Below are 18,100 nucleotides of genomic sequence, written 5' to 3' on the forward strand. Positions count from 1 at the left end.
ATACAGTGCCATTGTCTGACTGGGAATTCAAAGAATATATTGGGGTTATAAATACCCTCATTTCTTGCTACTGGTATATAGTGCCATTGTCTGACTGGGAATTCAAAGAATATATTGGGGTTACGTGCACCCACAATTTTTACTACTGGTATACAGTGCCAGTTTCTGACTGGGAATTCAAAGAATATATTGGGGTTACAAATACCCTCATTTCTTGCTACTGCCATATAGTGCCAGTTTCTGACTGGTAATTCAAAGAATATATTGGGGTTACGTGCACCCACAATTTTTACTACTGGTATATAGTGCCATTGTCTGACTGGGAATTCAAAGAATATATTGGGGTTACGTGCACCCACAATTTTTGCTACTGGTATATAGTGCCAATTTCTAACTGGGAATTCAAAATGCGCAAGGCTCCCGGAAAGGGACGTGGACGAGGCCGTGGGCGAGGTCGGGGGAATGGTTCTGGGGAGCAAGGTAGCAGTGAAGCCACAGGGCGTCCCGTGCCTACTCCTGTGGGGCAGCAAGCATTGCGCCACTCCACAGTGCCAGGGTTGCTTGCCACATTAACTAAACTGCAGGGTACAAACCTTAGTAGGCCCGAGAACCAGGAACAGGTCTTGCAATGGCTGTCAGAGAACGCTTACAGCACATTGTCCAGCAGCCAGTCAGACTCTGCCTCCTCTCCTCCTATTACCCAACAGTCTTGTCCTCCTTCCTCCCAAAATTCCCAAGCTTCACAGAACAATAACCCCAACTGTCCCTGCTCCCCAGAGCTGTTCTCCGCTCCTTTCATTGTCCCTCAACCTGCCTCTCCATGTCACGATTCCACGAACCTAACAGAGGAGCATCTGTGTCCAGATGCTCAAACATTAGAGTCTCCTCCATCTCCGTTCGATTTGGTGGTGGATGACCAGCAACCCACCCTCATCGACGATGATGTGACGCAGTTGCCGTCAGGGCATCCAGTTGACCGGCGCATTGTGCGGGAGGAGGAGATGAGACAGGAGTTGGAAGAGGAAGTGGTGGATGATGAGGACACTGACCCGACCTGGACAGGGGGGATGTCAAGCGGGGAAAGTAGTGTGGATGTTGAGGCAAGTGCAGCACCAAAAAGGGTAGCTAGAGGCAGAGGCAGAGGTCAGCAGCTTAGGCGAAGCCAGGCCACACCCGGAATCTCCCAAGATGTTCCAGTTCGTACCCAGCCCCGAAAAACTCCCACCTCGAGGGCACGTTTCTCGAAGGTGTGGAGTTTTTTCAAGGAATGCGCCGAGGACAGATATAGTGTTGTCTGCACAATTTGCCTCTCGAAATTGATTAGGGGCTCTGAGAAGAGCAACCTGTCCACCACTTCAATGCGCCGTCATTTGGAATCCAAGCACTGGAATCAGTGGCAGGCAGCAACGGCAGGACAAAGGCCGCCTGCCGTTCACACCACTGCCACTGCCTCTGCCACTGCCTCTGCCTCTGCCACTGCTGACTGTCCTGGCGATGCACTCCAGAGGACGAGCCAGGACACCACTTCATCTGCCTCCGCCACTTTGTTGACTTCTCCCTCATCCTCCCCTGTTCCTGTCTTATCTCCTTCTCCTGCACCATCAAAGGCACCATCAGGCGCTTCTTTACAACAACCCACCATCTCTCAGACATTGGAGCGGCGGCAGAAATACACTGCTAACCACCCACACGCGCAAGCCTTGAACGCCAACATCGCTAAACTGCTGGCCCAGGAGATGTTGGCGTTCCGGCTTGTTGAAACTCCTGCCTTCCTGGACCTGATGGCAACTGCGGCACCTCGCTATGCCGTCCCTAGCCGTCACTACTTCTCCCGGTGTGCCGTCCCCGCCTTGCACCAGCACGTGTCACTCAACATCAGGCGGGCCCTTAGTTCCGCGCTTTGCACAAAGGTCCACTTGACCACCGACGCGTGGACAAGTGCATGCGGACAGGGACGCTACATTTCACTGACGGCACACTGGATGAATGTAGTTGAGGCTGGGACTGCTTCCCAAACTGGCCCGGTGTACCTCGTCTCCCCGCCTAACATTCCTGGCAGGGACACGAGAAGAACACCCCCCTCCTCCTCCTCCTCTACCGCCTCCTCCTCCGCCACCGCCTCCTCCTCCGCCACCGCCTCCTCCTCCGCTGTTAGATTGACCCCAGCTACGAGTTGGAAACGTTGCAGCACTGGCGTTGGTAGACGTCAGCAGGCTGTGCTGAAGCTGATCAGCTTGGGGGACAGACAGCACACTGCCTCCGAGGTGAGGGATGCCCTCCTCGATGAGACGGCAATATGGTTTGAGCCGCTGCACCTGGGCCCAGGCATGGTCGTTTGTGATAACGGCCGGAACCTGGTAGCAGCTCTGGAGCTTGCCGGACTCCAACATGTTCCATGCCTGTCCCACGTCTTCAACCTAGTGGTGCAACGTTTCCTAAAGAGCTACCCCAATGTTCCAGAGCTACTGGTGAAAGTGCGGCGCATGTGCGCCCACTTTCGCAAGTCGACAGTAGCCGCTGCTAGCTTAAAATCTCTCCAGCAACGCCTGCATGTGCCACAACACCGGCTTTTGTGCGACGTCCCCACACGCTGGAACTCAACGTTTCAGATGTTGAATAGAGTGGTTGAGCAGCAGAGACCTTTGATGGAATACCAGCTACAAAACCCTAGGGTGCCACTAAGTCAGCTGCCTCAGTTTCACATCCATGAGTGGCCATGGATGAGAGACCTTTGTGACATCCTACGGGTCTTTGAGGAGTCCACAAGGAGGGTGAGCTCTGAGGATGCGATGGTGAGCCTTACAATCCCGCTCTTGTGTGTTCTGAGAGAATCCCTGATTGACATCAGGGATAACTCAGATCACACAGAGGAGTTAGGGATAGCATCCGATCCATCACAGCTGGAGAGTAGGTCCACACATCTGTCCGCTTCACTGCGTTTAATGGAGGAGGAGGAGGAGGAGGAGGAAGAAGAGTTGTCCGATGATGTGATGGTGATACAGGAGGCTTCCGGGCAACTTCGAATCGTCCCATTGTTGCAGCGCGGATGGGTAGACATGGAGGATGAGGAGGAAATGGAGATTGAACTTTCCGGTGGGGCCAGAGGAGTCATGCCAACTAACACTGTGGCAGACATGGCTGAGTTCATGTTGGGGTGCTTTACAACCGACAAGCGTATTGTCAAAATCATGGAGGACAACCAGTACTGGATCTTTGCTATCCTTGACCCCCGGTATAAAAACAACATCTCGTCTTTTATTCCGGTAGAGGGGAGGGCCAATCGCATCAATGCTTGCCACAGGCAATTGGTGCAGAATATGATGGAGATGTTTCCAGCATGTGACGTTGGCGGCAGGGAGGGCAGTTCCTCCAGTAGGCAACCAAGTTCTCACCGGTCCACACAAACGAGGGGCACACTGTCTAAGGTCTGGGACACCTTGATGGCACCCCCTCGCCAAAGTGCCGCCACGGAGGGTCCTAGTGTCACCAGGCGTGAGAAGTATAGGCGCATGTTGCGGGAATACCTTTCCGACCACAGCCCTGTCCTCTCCGACCCCTCTGCGCCCTACACGTATTGGGTGTCGAAGTTGGACCTGTGGCTTGAACTTGCCCTATATGCCTTGGAGGTGCTGTCGTGTCCTGCCGCCAGCATCCTATCTGAGAGGGTGTTCAGTGCAGCCGGCGGCATCATCACTGACAAGCGCACCCGTCTGTCAGCTGAGAGTGCCGACCGGCTCACTTTGATAAAAATGAACCACCACTGGATAGAGCCTTCATTTTTGGGCCCACCTGTGTAAAGCACCCCAACATGAAACTCCATGTCTGTACTCAACCTCTCCAATTCCTCCGCATCCTCATACTCATCCACCATAAGCGTTGCACAATTCTGCTAATACTAGGCTCCCTCCACCCTGATTTCCCCCAACTCTGCTGGTTAGAGGCTCCCTCCACCCTGCTTTCCCACAACTCTGCTGGTTAGAGGCTCCCTCCACCCTGATTTCCACCAACTCTGCTGGTTAGAGGCTCCCTCCACCATGAATTGGTCCAAACTGGGCTGTTTAGCGGCTCCCTCCACCATGAATTGGTCCAAACTGGGGTTTTTAGAGGCTCCCTCCACCATGAATTGGTCCAAACTGGGCTGTTTAGAGGCTCCCTCCACCATGAATTGGTCCAAACTGGGGTTTTTAGAGGCTCTCTCCACCATGAATTGGTCCAAACTGGGCTGTTTAGAGGCTCCCTCCATCATGAATTGGTCCAAACTGGGGTTTTTAGAGGCTCCCTCCACCATGAATTGGTCCAAACTGGGGTTTTTAGAGGCTCCCTCCACCATGAATTTGCCCAAACTGGCCTGTTTAGAGGCTCCCTCCACCATGAATTGGTCCAAACTGGGGTTTTTAGAGGCTCTCTCCACCATGAATTGGTCCAAACTGGGCTGTTTAGAGGCTCCCTCCATCATGAATTGGTCCAAACTGGGGGTTTTAGAGGCTCCCTCCACCATGAATTGGTCCAAACTGGGGTTTTTAGAGGCTCCCTCCACCATGAATTGGTCCAAACTGGGCTGTTTAGAGGCTCCCTCCACCATGAATTGGTCCAAACTGGGGTTTTTAGAGGCTCCCTCCACCATGAATTGGTCCAAACTGGGCTGTTTAGAGGCTCCCTCCACCATGAATTGGTCCAAACTGGGCTGTTTAGAGGCTCCCTCCACCATGAATTTGCCCAAACTGGGCTGTTTAGAGGCTCCCTCCATCATGAATTGGTCCAAACTGGGGTTTTTAGAGGCTCCCTCCACCATGAATTGGTCTAAACTGGGGTTTTTAGAGGCTCCCTCCATCATGAATTGGTCCAAACTGGGGTTTTTAGAGGCTCCCTCCACCATGAATTGGTCTAAACTGGGGTTTTTAGAGGCTCCCTCCACCATGAATTGGTCCAAACTGGGGTTTTTAGAGGCTCCCTCCACCATGAATTGGTCCAAACTGGGCTGTTTAGAGGCTCCCTCCACCATGAATTGGTCCAAACTGGGGTTTTTAGAGGCTCCCTCCACCATGAATTGGTCCAAACTGGGGTTTTTAGAGGCTCCCTCCACCATGAATTGGTCCAAACTGGGGTTTTTAGAGGCTCCCTCCACCATGAATTGGTCCAAACTGGGCTGTTTAGAGGCTCCCTCCACCATGAATTGGTCCAAACTGGGGTTTTTAGAGGCTCCCTCCACCATGAATTGGTCCAAACTGGGCTGTTTAGAGGCTCCCTCCACCATGAATTTGCCCAAACTGGGCTGTTTAGAGGCTCCCTCCATCATGAATTGGTCCAAACTGGGGTTTTTAGAGGCTCCCTCCACAATGAATTGGTCCAAACTGGGGTTTTTAGAGGCTCCCTCCACCATGAATTGGTCCAAACTGGGGTTTTTAGAGGCACCCTCCACCATGAATTTGCCCAAACTGGGCTGTTTAGAGGCTCCCTCCACCATGAATTTGCCCAAACTGGGCTGTTTAGAGGCTCCCTCCACCATGAATTGGTCCAAACTGGGGTTTTTAGAGGCTCCCTCCACCATGAATTGGTCCAAACTGGGGGTTTTTAGAGGCTCCCTCCACCATGAATTTGCCCAAACTGGGCTGTTTAGAGGCTCCCTCCACCATGAATTGGTCCAAACTGGGGTTTTTAGAGGCTCCCTCCACCATGAATTGGTCCAAACTGGGGTTTTTAGAGGCTCCCTCCACCATGAATTGGTCCAAACTGGGCTGTTTAGAGGCTCCCTCCACCATGAATTTGCCCAAACTGAGCTGTTTAGAGGCTCCCTCCACCATGAATTGGTCCAAACTGGGGTTTTTAGAGGCTCCCTCCACCATGAATTGGTCCAAACTGGGGGTTTTAGAGGCTCCCTCCACCATGAATTGGTCCAAACTGGGCTGGTTAGAGGCTCCCTCCACCATGAATTTGCCCAAACTGGGCTGTTTAGAGGCTCCCTCCACCATGAATTGGTCCAAACGGGGGTTTTTAGAGGCTCCCTCCACCATGAATTTGCCCAAACTGGGCTGGTTAGAGGCTCCCTCCACCATGAATTTGCCCAAACTGGGCTGTTTAGAGGCTCCCTCCACCATGAATTGGTCCAAACTGGGCTGTTTAGAGGCTCCCTCCACCATGAATTGGTCCAAACTGGGGTTTTTAGAGGCTCCCTCCACCATGAATTGGTCCAAACTGGGCTGTTTAGAGGCTCCCTCCACCATGAGTTGGTCCAAACTGGGGTTTTTAGAGGCTCCCTCCACCATGAATTGGTCCAAACTGGGGTTTTTAGAGGCTCCCTCCACCATGAATTGGTCCAAACTGGGGTTTTTAGAGGCTCCCTCCACCATGAATTGGTCCAAACTGGGCTGTTTAGAGGCTCCCTCCACCATGAATTGGTCCAAACTGGGGTTTTTAGAGGCTCCCTCCACCATGAATTGGTCCAAACTGGGGTTTTTAGAGGCTCCTTCCACCATGAATTGGTCCAAACTGGGGTTTTTAGAGGCTCCCTCCACCATGAATTGGTCCAAACTGGGCTGTTTAGAGGCTCCCTCCACCATGAATTGGTCCAAACTGGGCTGTTTAGAGGCTCCCTCCACCATGAATTTGCCCAAACTGGGCTGTTTAGAGGCTCCCTCTATCATGAATTGGTCCAAACTGGGGTTTTTAGAGGCTCCCTCCACCATGAATTGGTCCAAACTGGGGTTTTTAGAGGCTCCCTCCACCATGAATTGGTCCAAACTGGGGTTTTTAGAGGCTCCCTCCACCATGAATTTGCCCAAACTGGGCTGTTTAGAGGCTCCCTCCACCATGAATTTGCCCAAACTGGGCTGTTTAGAGGCTCCCTCCACCATGAATTGGTCCAAACTGGGGTTTTTAGAGGCTCCCTCCACCATGAATTGGTCCAAACTGGGGGTTTTTAGAGGCTCCCTCCACCATGAATTTGCCCAAACTGGGCTGTTTAGAGGCTCCCTCCACCATGAATTGGTCCAAACTGGGGTTTTTAGAGGCTACCTCCACCATGAATTGGTCCAAACTGGGGTTTTTAGAGGCTCCCTCCACCATGAATTGGTCCAAACTGGGGTTTTTAGAGGCTCCCTCCACCATGAATTTGCCCAAACTGAGCTGTTTAGAGGCTCCCTCCACCATGAATTGGTCCAAACTGGGGTTTTTAGAGGCTCCCTCCACCATGAATTGGTCCAAACTGGGGGTTTTTAGAGGCTCCCTCCACCATGAATTTGCCCAAACTGGGCTGTTTAGAGGCTCCCTCCACCATGAATTGGTCCAAACTGGGGTTTTTAGAGGCTCCCTCCACCATGAATTGGTCCAAACTGGGCTGGTTAGAGGCTCCCTCCACCATGAATTTGCCCAAACTGGGCTGTTTAGAGGCTCCCTCCACCATGAATTGGTCCAAACGGGGGTTTTTAGAGGCTCCCTCCACCATGAATTTGCCCAAACTGGGCTGGTTAGAGGCTCCCTCCACCATGAATTTGCCCAAACTGGGCTGTTTAGAGGCTCCCTCCACCATGAATTGGTCCAAACTGGGCTGTTTAGAGGCTCCCTCCACCATGAATTGGTCCAAACTGGGGTTTTTAGAGGCTCCCTCCACCATGAATTGGTCCAAACTGGGGTTTTTAGAGGCTCCCTCCACCATGAATTTGCCCAAACTCTGCTGGTTAGAGGCTCAATCCACCCTGATTTTCAAAACAAATGTTGGTGCCAACCTCAACTTACTACAAGGGCCAAATTCACTGCTGGTGACAAGCTCTCCTCACTGCAAGTGCCAAATACACATGTTTCAAGGTGTTTTCCTACTGTCAGAGAGGTGGTATTGAGTGTGTAAAGTGTGTAGTTGTTAGGCTGTGATGTTGGGGTAATAGAGGGTCTTTGGTGTGTTAGATGCCCCCAGACATGCTTCCCCTGCTGTCCCAGTGTCATTCCGGAGGTGTTGGCATCATTTCCTGTGGTGTCATAGTGGACTTGGTGACCCTCCAGACACGGATTTGGGTTTCCCCCTTAACGAGTATCTGTTCCCCATAGACTATAATGGGGTTCGAAACCCGTTCGAACACACGAACATTGAGCGGCTGTTCGAATCGAATTTCGAACCTCGAACATTTTAGTGTTCGCTCATCTCTAGTAATTAGTATATTTTATGTAATGAGAGGAGAATATAGAATAGAGATATTTGCAGAATTAAGTAAAATGAGCTAACTAGAGTAGGTTCATGTAATATCCATATTAGGACCTTTTTTTTCCCCCACTCTTTGTTCTTTCCAATGCACATTTTCAAGGTGCTATATGCACTGTTACACCTGAAATTTAGTTACTGGGCTATAGTGGCTTACAAAAGTAAGTAAAGTCTTTTGCTGCAAATCCAGCTGCAAGTCTTTTGGGCTATGTCTCTACTGGCTTTACGCATACTGTATATAGACTGATATTTTTGTCGATTCTTTTTGAAAAACGCAGCATGTCAATTATAGTTGCAGAAACGCAGAGTTTTTCCTCCATAGATTTCTATGGAGAGTGTGAAAACCGCAGCAAAAACGCAGCATGATAAATGTGTTACGGAAACGCCGCAAAAACACTGCGGAAAAGCATCAAAATCTGCAGACAAAAACTCACTGTTTTGCTTGGTTGAGGCTAAGGCTAATTCGAGCAAAAACGCGATGAAAAACTCAGAGAACTCATATGCACAAAACTGAAAAACGCGATGGAAAACGCATGTATATGTGCATTTTTTCCACGACAGAAAACGCAGCGTTTTCTCTGTGGTTTTTTACGCTGTGTTTTTTTGCTGCGTTTCCGCCCAGTGGGGCCTTAGCCTAAACTGGGATATATAGATGTAGCTGCAGCAGCTCCCGATCCTGTCTGTGTTATAACATAGGTAGAACTGCAACCATACTGTCACATGGAAAATGAATATCTCCTCTTGCATATGACAGCCAAAGCAAATTTCTGTGTTCTATAATACCAAAGATGTAATGGTTTCGTTATTCTTTAACCCTTAGGAGACGCAGACATTTTTAATTTTTGTGTTTTCGTTTTTTACTCATACTGTTCAAAACTCATAACTTTCTCAGTTATAGTCATATGAGAGCTTGATTTTTGTATGATAAGTTGCTTTGGTAACCGGACACTTCTCGTGATCACGCCGCGGGGGTACTGTTAGAGTCAAATCCTCCATCTTTGTATTTTGTCAGTCATCTTGTAACCTTTCACACATAAACTGTGTAAGTAAGTCGCAGCTGGCTATTTGTATATCTTATCTTCATGGTATATGGAGGTCACTGAGACTCATTTAGCACCAACATGACATCTTATCTCTGTTTCCATGATATATGCATATAGACATAGTGTGAGCTGCTAGTTCACACATAAGTGTTTTTGAAACTTTCTTTGTTTAAGGACAAAGTACAAAGTCCATTAAGCTGTAATGATATGCAAAATACATAAGGCCTCAGCCAATAGTCATGTGCCAGGTTTATCTTATAACCAATCATTTTATGCCAACCATGTTATGTTATTAGAATAGTCCAACCTGCTCTTGTCTGTATTGTATTTAAACCACCTTTGTGCACCATTAAATTAGAACTCACTTGATACACCATCAGTTGTGTGTGTGTGGCTTCTCCAGACCTGATAATGGGCGTAATTACTTCAGGCCTGATATTTAATTTGGAACTCAGCAACATACTCTATCATGGGGACTCCTTAATGTCCCTAACAGAACCTGACGCCCATCGTGGGGCATCGATAATCGTTTAATGTGCAGCCGATAGTGTACTGATCCACTCGCCAACCGATTTGGAGACGGGCCCGGAGGACCTCAGATGAATAAAACGGCGCTGTAACGGTAAGTCCTTTTCTTGCCAAATAACTAATCTGAGTTCCTACGTGTCCCGGATCCTGTGTGTCGGTGAGTGAAGATTAGTGCTGCATATGTTATAACAATCGATGCCATATTATATAGTGTGCAAGAACCTGAATAGTATGTTGTCTGTAGTGGGGTGGGAAATGTTATACCTCATTCTTTGTCTACTGTCCATGCTGTCATTTGGTTGCTACATCTGTTATAGAGTGTAAAAAGCGGTGCAGAAGAGAGAGTTATTCTTCATCCTTAATCCCTAGAGTTGCGAGAGTGGAAGTACTGAGTGATTGAAAAGTCCTTGTTTTGGACACTAAGGACTGAGTAGAATCTGAGTAAGTATGTGCAATGATTCAGGGGTGTTCGATAGAGGGACACAGACAAAGTGAAGTCTGTGGAAACCAAATGAGGGTTTTGCCCTGAGCACTACGCCAGAACATGCACATTAGAGATTAGTTCAATGAAAACAGAGTGACTGTTTGGGAGGTCCCACTAGGTGAGTCAAAAGTGACCCTCTATTGTCTTAATTGCCCTAGAGGAGTGGGATGCTCACGGCTGACTGGCCATCAGCTATTATGGGGGAGGGACCCTCTGAGGTAGGGTATACCCCCATATGAACTAATAGGAATGGGAGAGAGAGAAGAAGATGCCGCTCAAGAAAAAAAAAAAAAAAAAAAAAAAAAATTAAAAGAGCAGGAGTTACCAATGGAGAATAGGCAGGACAGATACAGGGATAGAGGGTAACCAGGAAGTGTTTTAATTGTGGAAACCAGGGACACTTGGCTAGAGATTGCTGGTGTCCTAAGCGAAGGACAAAGGCTTTGAGTGTAAGGAAATGTATAGTGAGCATCCATTGACAGTCCAGCTAAAGGGTTAATGTGCTTGGCACTTAGCATTGTGTTGTTAGTTTGTTGGTTAGTGGAAAGTGGAAACATGATATGTTTTGTGGTGAGGATACTGCAGGTTAAGTGTAGGTATGTGTATACACATATGTGTGTATATAGGCTTGGGGGTGGACATTAAGTTATTTCTAGAATGTCTATAGTGTCCTTTTATTCAGGAAAGGTTTCCCATTTTGAGAATGCTCCCCTCATGGTAATGTTTTTAAAAATTGGATAAATGGTATAAATATGAGATCAACATTATTATGTTTATTTTATAGTAATATGCAAATTGGTAAGAAGATGAAGGCAACTATTTACATGTTTTGGTTTGTTTTCTCCTCAATATTTAGCTGCGCAGGAATTATAACTAACTCTGTGCCTATTTGTAGGAATAAGCCGTCCCGAGACGATAAGTGATATCCCGGTACAAAATATATGAATATTTTTATTTTAGTTCAGACAAGTTCTTTTTGATTTAATTGACATTTGTTTTGTTCTGTCTGGAGCTCCAGTGTGACGTTGCATGTTTATATGGAAGGTTCAGAAAAGTGAATGGGCCCATATATGTGTGTCAGTTATATGTACATGTTACATGTGTCTGCTATGTGTACATGTTCTGTTTGTCCATGTCTGTATTGTTACATTTTCAGTCTCCACAGCAAGCAGATATTGAATGCTGATAACCACAGAGGGTGGTGACAAGTAGATATGAAAGGGAGGCATAAAAGTTCTTTCCATTGTTGAATACATATATGTGTGTTCTGGTGTAAATGAGATGTACTTGATATACCATGTACATGTATTATGTACTCAGTGTGTATTGGTGCGTATGTGTTTCAAATATATCACATGGGCTTTACACTTGTAACATAAATATTTGTTATGGGTTTATACTATAAATTCATGAATGTTAACAATCGGGATTTATTGTGTGAAAAAGTTATTCAGATGTTCTTTCTGATATGGGATTAGGCCCCATAGGGGTAGGCAATACATGTGAACTATCTTGCCACAAGGGGCACAGAATCCCCTAATATGTACACGCAGGTAAAGATAAATTGCAGTTCTACAAAGTTAAAGTGGTGTTTCTGGGTCATTGTTTGCGACAAGGTGTTAGATAGCTGTCTAAGTAAATCAGAAGTCACTCACATATCTGCTCTGTAATGGCTGATATATTTTGAGTATTTACTTACCTCAATGAATTTCTGGAGTGTTTAGAAGCTTTAAAGAACTGAATTTACTTGGGATTGTATAAATAAGTCTGCTGGGATATGTAGTACTACAGCTATGACAAGTGTGGGGAGAGTCAGCGCAGCTGCTTCCATGATAAGACAAGGGGTAATAAATCTTGTATTGGAAACAAAGATGACAATGGCTGGATATCTCAGGCTGCAGTGTGTCTTATCTATGTCTTCTAATGTAAGCTTTGCATTCTGTGCTGCACTACAAGTCCCTTCTAACCTGTTAACAATAGTTTCAGGGGAGGAGTAAGGAGAGTCAGATAACTTAAAATTAATTTTACTTTTGCTGATTTGGTTAATAAATGATGAATCTATTGTTAACTCTGATGAGAGTTCTTTTATTTTAGATGATTCTCGATTTGGGAATGATGGTGGATTCTGCACCAGATATGTCATGGTCACTGAATATGAGGTAAACCAAGGGTAAAACCAAGCACAAGTAGAACCATTATAGAACTGTATGGGTCTCAGCTCATGAAGTTGAACTAGAAGCCATCACTGAGACAGGGTACAATGTCTGAGGGTAGGTGTTTGATATAGTGGGACTATGGTCCAATCTGGAAAGCGAGAGCTTTCTGTAGGGTCAATGTTAAGCTTAAAAGGATTTCCATGCTGTTCAGGTAGTGATAGACCCTGCTGCCCCCACACAGGTGGGTATAGTCAAAAGTCAGGACACACACTAAGGCTGATACGAAGGAAAGTAGAGGTAACTTGTGGGCAGACACTGCCACTAACCCAGTTGCAGAGGCCTAGGGGATATGCCTTACTGATAATTGGTCATTATACTCGACCCAAACCCCCCTTTTAGCTCTCTTTTCAGGTTTTACAACACTGAGGCACCAAAAATGGTCCAGGACTACAGTAAAAGAGGATGTACAAGTCCTGATCTCCGGTGGTAAGAGAATATATTTACTGAGTGCATTGTCCCCACTGATGGCATAAAGCAGTGTTTAGAAGTAGCCATGTGTGACCTGGTGAGCAGAGGATGGGCGGCTGCAGGATTTAACATCACTACAGACACTGCATGGCATGTGTTAAATGCAAAGTAGGCCAAAAAGTGAAAAGTTTCTCAGAGCCAGGCCCAGAGCCCTTGTACCCGTTCCAGAGATTGCAGGTTAACTATATGCAGTTACTAAAGGTGAGATGGTATAAGTACGTGCTTGTGTGTATAGTTATCTATCTTCAGAAAAGTCTGAGGCATATCTGGTGAAGAAAGCCATCACAAACGGGGCTGCAGATAGACGGCTACTGAAGAAGTAGTGTGTCACTTGTATTGGTATTTTCTGTAAGGTACCCTCCTAAGAGAAGAATTGGCTTTAGCCCATGTCAAACTTTCTTTGAGGGTTGTATTCTTGGCAACTCCTACAGATGTGGTATGGTGTACTGACTGACTATGTGATGTATTGGCAAAAACATTTGACTAATGTATAGTTTTGAGTTTTCTCTCCTTCTCAGATTTTAAGTTAGTGGGCGGGACCTATTCATTTGAACCAAGAGATTGATGGTGATAAAGAGACACGTGAGAAAAACCTTGGAGACAAGATTTGATGGTCCCTTCCAAATGCTGATGATAACCAGTCCTTCTGTGAAATTTGAAGGAGAGCCTAATTGTATCCATGCTTCATATTGCAAGAAAGTCTCTACACACAAAGCGATGAAGATTCTCCTGATAATGCTGTTACAGATGGTCCTGACGATAAGCCTGCATAGAACATTTAACAATGAAGTGGGACAATAAGTTTCTTAAACATCATATGAGTTTGATCGAAGATCTGAATGTGTCAGATTGTAGGATATGTCCTCATAACCCCATATTAGCCTAAGTCATGTCATATATAGCTGTTTCTTTGACGCAACAGGAAATGTTTGAGGTATATAGTTAAGAAGATACCACTTCATATTTTAGGAACGATACATAGTATAAACAAGTAAATATCAGCAAGTTGTAGTAAAAATCTTATGTTCATTTTGTTTGTTTAATACAAAACATATACAAAAGGATGAGCAGACCAAGATATAAAAGGCCAGAACTATGATTGAGATTAGGTTAGAATACAGGAGCATATGAGGGGAATCTGGTAAAGTCCGGCAGTAGACATTAGGTCACTGAAGTACCTAAATATGGATTCCTGTATTCAACCATCTCAAAATGGGGGAATGTTAGAGTCAAATCCTCCATCTTTGTATTTTGTCAGTCATCTTGTAACCTTTCACACATAAACTGTGTAAGTAAGTCGCAGCTGGCTATTTGTATATCTTATCTTCATGGTATATGGAGGTCACTGAGACTCATTTAGCACCAACATGACATCTTATCTCTGTTTCCATGATATATGCATATAGACATAGTGTGAGCTGCTAGTTCACACATAAGTGTTTTTGAAACTTTCTTTGTTTAAGGACAAAGTACAAAGTCCATTAAGCTGTAATGATATGCAAAATACATAAGGCCTCAGCCAATAGTCATGTGCCAGGTTTATCTTATAACCAATCATTTTATGCCAACCATGTTATGTTATTAGAATAGTCCAACCTGCTCTTGTCTGTATTGTATTTAAACCACCTTTGTGCACCATTAAATTAGAACTCACTTGATACACCATCAGTTGTGTGTGTGTGGCTTCTCCAGACCTGATAATGGGCGTAATTACTTCAGGCCTGATATTTAATTTGGAACTCAGCAACATACTCTATCATGGGGACCCCTTAATGTCCCTAACAGTACTATCCCATTACCGAAAATAAAATTGAAAGTGAAAGTAACCGTGATGCCGTGGTCATCTCTGATCACGGTCAATGCTGCCAAGTCCCTGCTGTATGAAACAGAGCAGACCCAGCAGCTAGTGTGGCTGTCATGTTTTTTCACGCACACCAGAACGTAACTGTACATCCTGGTGCGTCTAAGGGTTAATGCTAGTCTTGGCTCTGTTCTTAGTAACAAATAGCAATTGGCACCAAACATATTGAAAGAGGTTGGTTATCGTATGACATTGCAAACCTCAAACATTTCCTACTCTTTGTGTGCATTGTGGGAGCTCATATGTGCTTTCATTTTAGGACCTACGATCTGCTGTGCTGAAAATATGCAAATTTGTGGATATAAAACTTGATGAAAAAGCAATAGACATTGTATTGGAAAAAGCAAGTTTTAAGAATATGAAAGAAGATCCACTTGCTAATTACTCATTTATTCCCGAAGATATTATAGACCACAGTAGAGGAAGTTATCTACGTAAAGGTAAAGTAGTACTGAAGTTTTGCTGGTGGTTTAGTGTCCCAGATACACCTGCCAGGAAGGCAAAGGCTAAGGAGACACAGTAATGCATAGAAAAACATACACAGATTTTTATGAGCCTGTGCTTATAGGTTCATGATACACAACCATAGCCATAGCCATAGTATGCGCTGCTACACAGGGTCCATGCAAACAACTAAACCAAACACAGACTGACTCCTATGATAATACATTTATGGATACTTCTATGAATGAAGTGGGTAGCTACATATCATTAATGGAATAATTTATACATCTTCTTTAAGGGGATTATATGGTAAGTCAATAGATGGGAATCCCTCCAGCCTCTCTGTCTTTGTATATGTGACACCGTCGCGTTATTTTGCGGCCGCAAAATAACGCGGCGTATACGATCCAGGCTCCCATTGAAATCAATGGGAGCGTATACGGCCCACAAAGTCTCACACGCCGTATACGTGCCACATCACGCGGCACGTTACTCCGTGTGACCTTACCCTAACGTGTCAAAAAGAATAAGTGCTGGTTCATATATTGTTTTTCCTTAAATCAAGACCCCTAAATTATAAAGCGAGCAACCAATTAAAATCAGCCCACTGTATAGCAAACCAGTCACAAGTGTCCCTAAGAGGACCCCCAGGAATTTAGCCCAGGTACGAGGTCTCCTGATAAACAAGCCATCTGATATAGGCTGGAGGCTAGGCTATTGTCCTAAACTAGTATGACCCTTATGCATTTCGCCTATCTAAAAGGTCCATCAGAGGTCAGATACTGCAGATAAAATAAAGTGTAGGTCTTACACTTTATTTTGTCTGCAGTATCTGACGTCTGATGAACCTATTAGATAGGCGAAATGCATAAGGGTTATGGTGACCCATTACCATGACAACTGGGAGCCTACTCTAGGCTTTCAGGCCAGTCATTACAGTGATTCTAATGTAGGCTGTAATAGAAGTAGATGAATTAACATTAGCAATGCAGTGTATGTATTAATAAGCAGAGCCCCTAGAGCAGGGGTCCTCAAACTGCGGCCCGAGGGCCACATGCGGCCCGCCAAGCACTTCTGTCTGGCCCCGCCGACAACGCCGGCAGGCGTGCATTTATAATGAAGCTCCTGGGGAGCTCGGGCCAGGCCATGGAGCACACTTCACTTTACCTATTGGAGGGCTCCGCTCCCGATGTCTGTGCGACCTGCTCTGCCTCCGGCCCACTGTTTAAAAAGTTTGAGGACCCCTGCCCTAGAGTGTCTAAAACATAAAAGATAAAATAGATAAATATATATTTTAGAAATATCAATAATGACCTTTTGGCAGATATTGCTACCCTTTTACTCTAAAACTTCCCTCCCTATTATGTTCTGCTTTGTTCCAATAAATCTTACTCATTATTTCTCTATACCCTTGAGTAGGAACAATTGGTGACTGGAAAAATATCATGACTGTGGCGCAAAGTGAGAAACTGGATCAAATGTACAAGGAGAAGATGGGAGATCTACCAATTAAGTTTTGCTGGAATATCAAAGAAGAAGCTGAATCCTAGAATTCCATTTGGTCTTGAGGTTTTAGTAATGTAAAGGGTTTCTGTGTATATATATATATATATATATATATATATATATATAATTTTTTTTTTTTTTTTTTTTTTTTAACAATTAGCATTGTCCATGGAAAGCAATCTTATTACTTTATCATTACTATCAGATACAATATCCTTCTGTAACTAAGATGAGCGAGCTAAGTCTAAAACTTCATCTTCATTTTCAGGAAGCACAGCAATCTTGCAGCCACTGGCAGTGCCACCAAAACCAAACTAGTGTTGCTGTTACCTCCCACACTGCTTATATAATTGTGATTGTCAACAATTCTGAAACTTTGTGGGGGGGGGGTTTGTTTATTTTTTTTCTTTATACAAAAAATATATGTATATTGGTTAACAAAAAACCCTTAACCATACTTACAACAGGCTGTGTCAGTGAGCTTGTTTATGTTTTTTGCCATTAATATAGTAATTTGCAGTTATTTAATGAAAAAAAACAAACACTATTTCCCAAAATAAAAAACCCTTAAACATTTCTCACTAACAGGACTTTGTCAGTATAAACAATGTAATATACTCTGTGGTGTGAGGGGTTAATTCCAGTTCCTTAGAAAAATAAAACTAACCACTAACCCTGAGCGTATAGCCAGAAGTAACAGATAAGAGGCTTCCCCAGTAACCCTGAGGCTTATATTTTGACTAAATGTGTTGATCTTTGTGTCTATGTGCGTATTAGAATATATCTAGTTAAAACCAGTTTTTCGCTGCCCCTCCATACTACATGCTGGCGGATGCAAGTTACCATATTTGTACATCGCAATACTTGATGGCCATAACAAGACGCATAAAGTTCACAAGATATGAAGTCAGTTATAATCTCTTGTTTTGTCTGTCATCCATTAGCATGAAACCTGGAAGGTCATGGCATCCATTTCATCAGACTGTGCTAACACATTTACACACTAAAATGGATGACACAGACAACCATGTGTTAACTCATGTATTGCTTATACACGTATTCCTAGTTTGTAAATGCCCATTTTGTACTTTGACCACTGATAATTGATATTTCTATATGATGTAGTTTGTTATGCCTAAATTAGCATACAACCATTATTTCTCTATAAAAGCTAAGTAATATGTAATAAACTTTGGAAAATTCTGATTACAATACTTGAGTGTTTTTCTGTCTGCTCTACAAGTACTCATGATTGCGTCACCAATTTGGACTATGACAACATATCCAGAGGCAGTTGCCCCCTAACAGTGGACAGTCACAGATCAATCTGACACTGTATTTAAAAAAAACCAAACAAACCTT

At 44.9% G+C, this 18,100-nt stretch overlaps 1 protein-coding gene across 1 annotated transcript in view; it reads left to right on the forward strand.

Annotated features, from left to right (window-relative positions):
- Positions 1-16,782, forward strand: part of LOC142197638 (amine sulfotransferase-like) — a 45,602-nt gene extending 28,820 nt beyond the window's left edge. Inside the window, exons 5-6 of the mRNA XM_075268107.1 lie at positions 15,048-15,228; positions 16,652-16,782. Coding sequence (XP_075124208.1) covers positions 15,048-15,228; positions 16,652-16,782 — 312 coding nt within the window. The remainder of the gene's footprint in view (positions 1-15,047; positions 15,229-16,651) is intronic.
- The last annotated feature ends 1,318 nt before the right edge of the window (positions 16,783-18,100 follow it).

This window comes from Leptodactylus fuscus, chromosome 3, assembly GCF_031893055.1.
Source record: "Leptodactylus fuscus isolate aLepFus1 chromosome 3, aLepFus1.hap2, whole genome shotgun sequence".
Lineage (NCBI taxonomy): Eukaryota > Metazoa > Chordata > Amphibia > Anura > Leptodactylidae > Leptodactylus > Leptodactylus fuscus.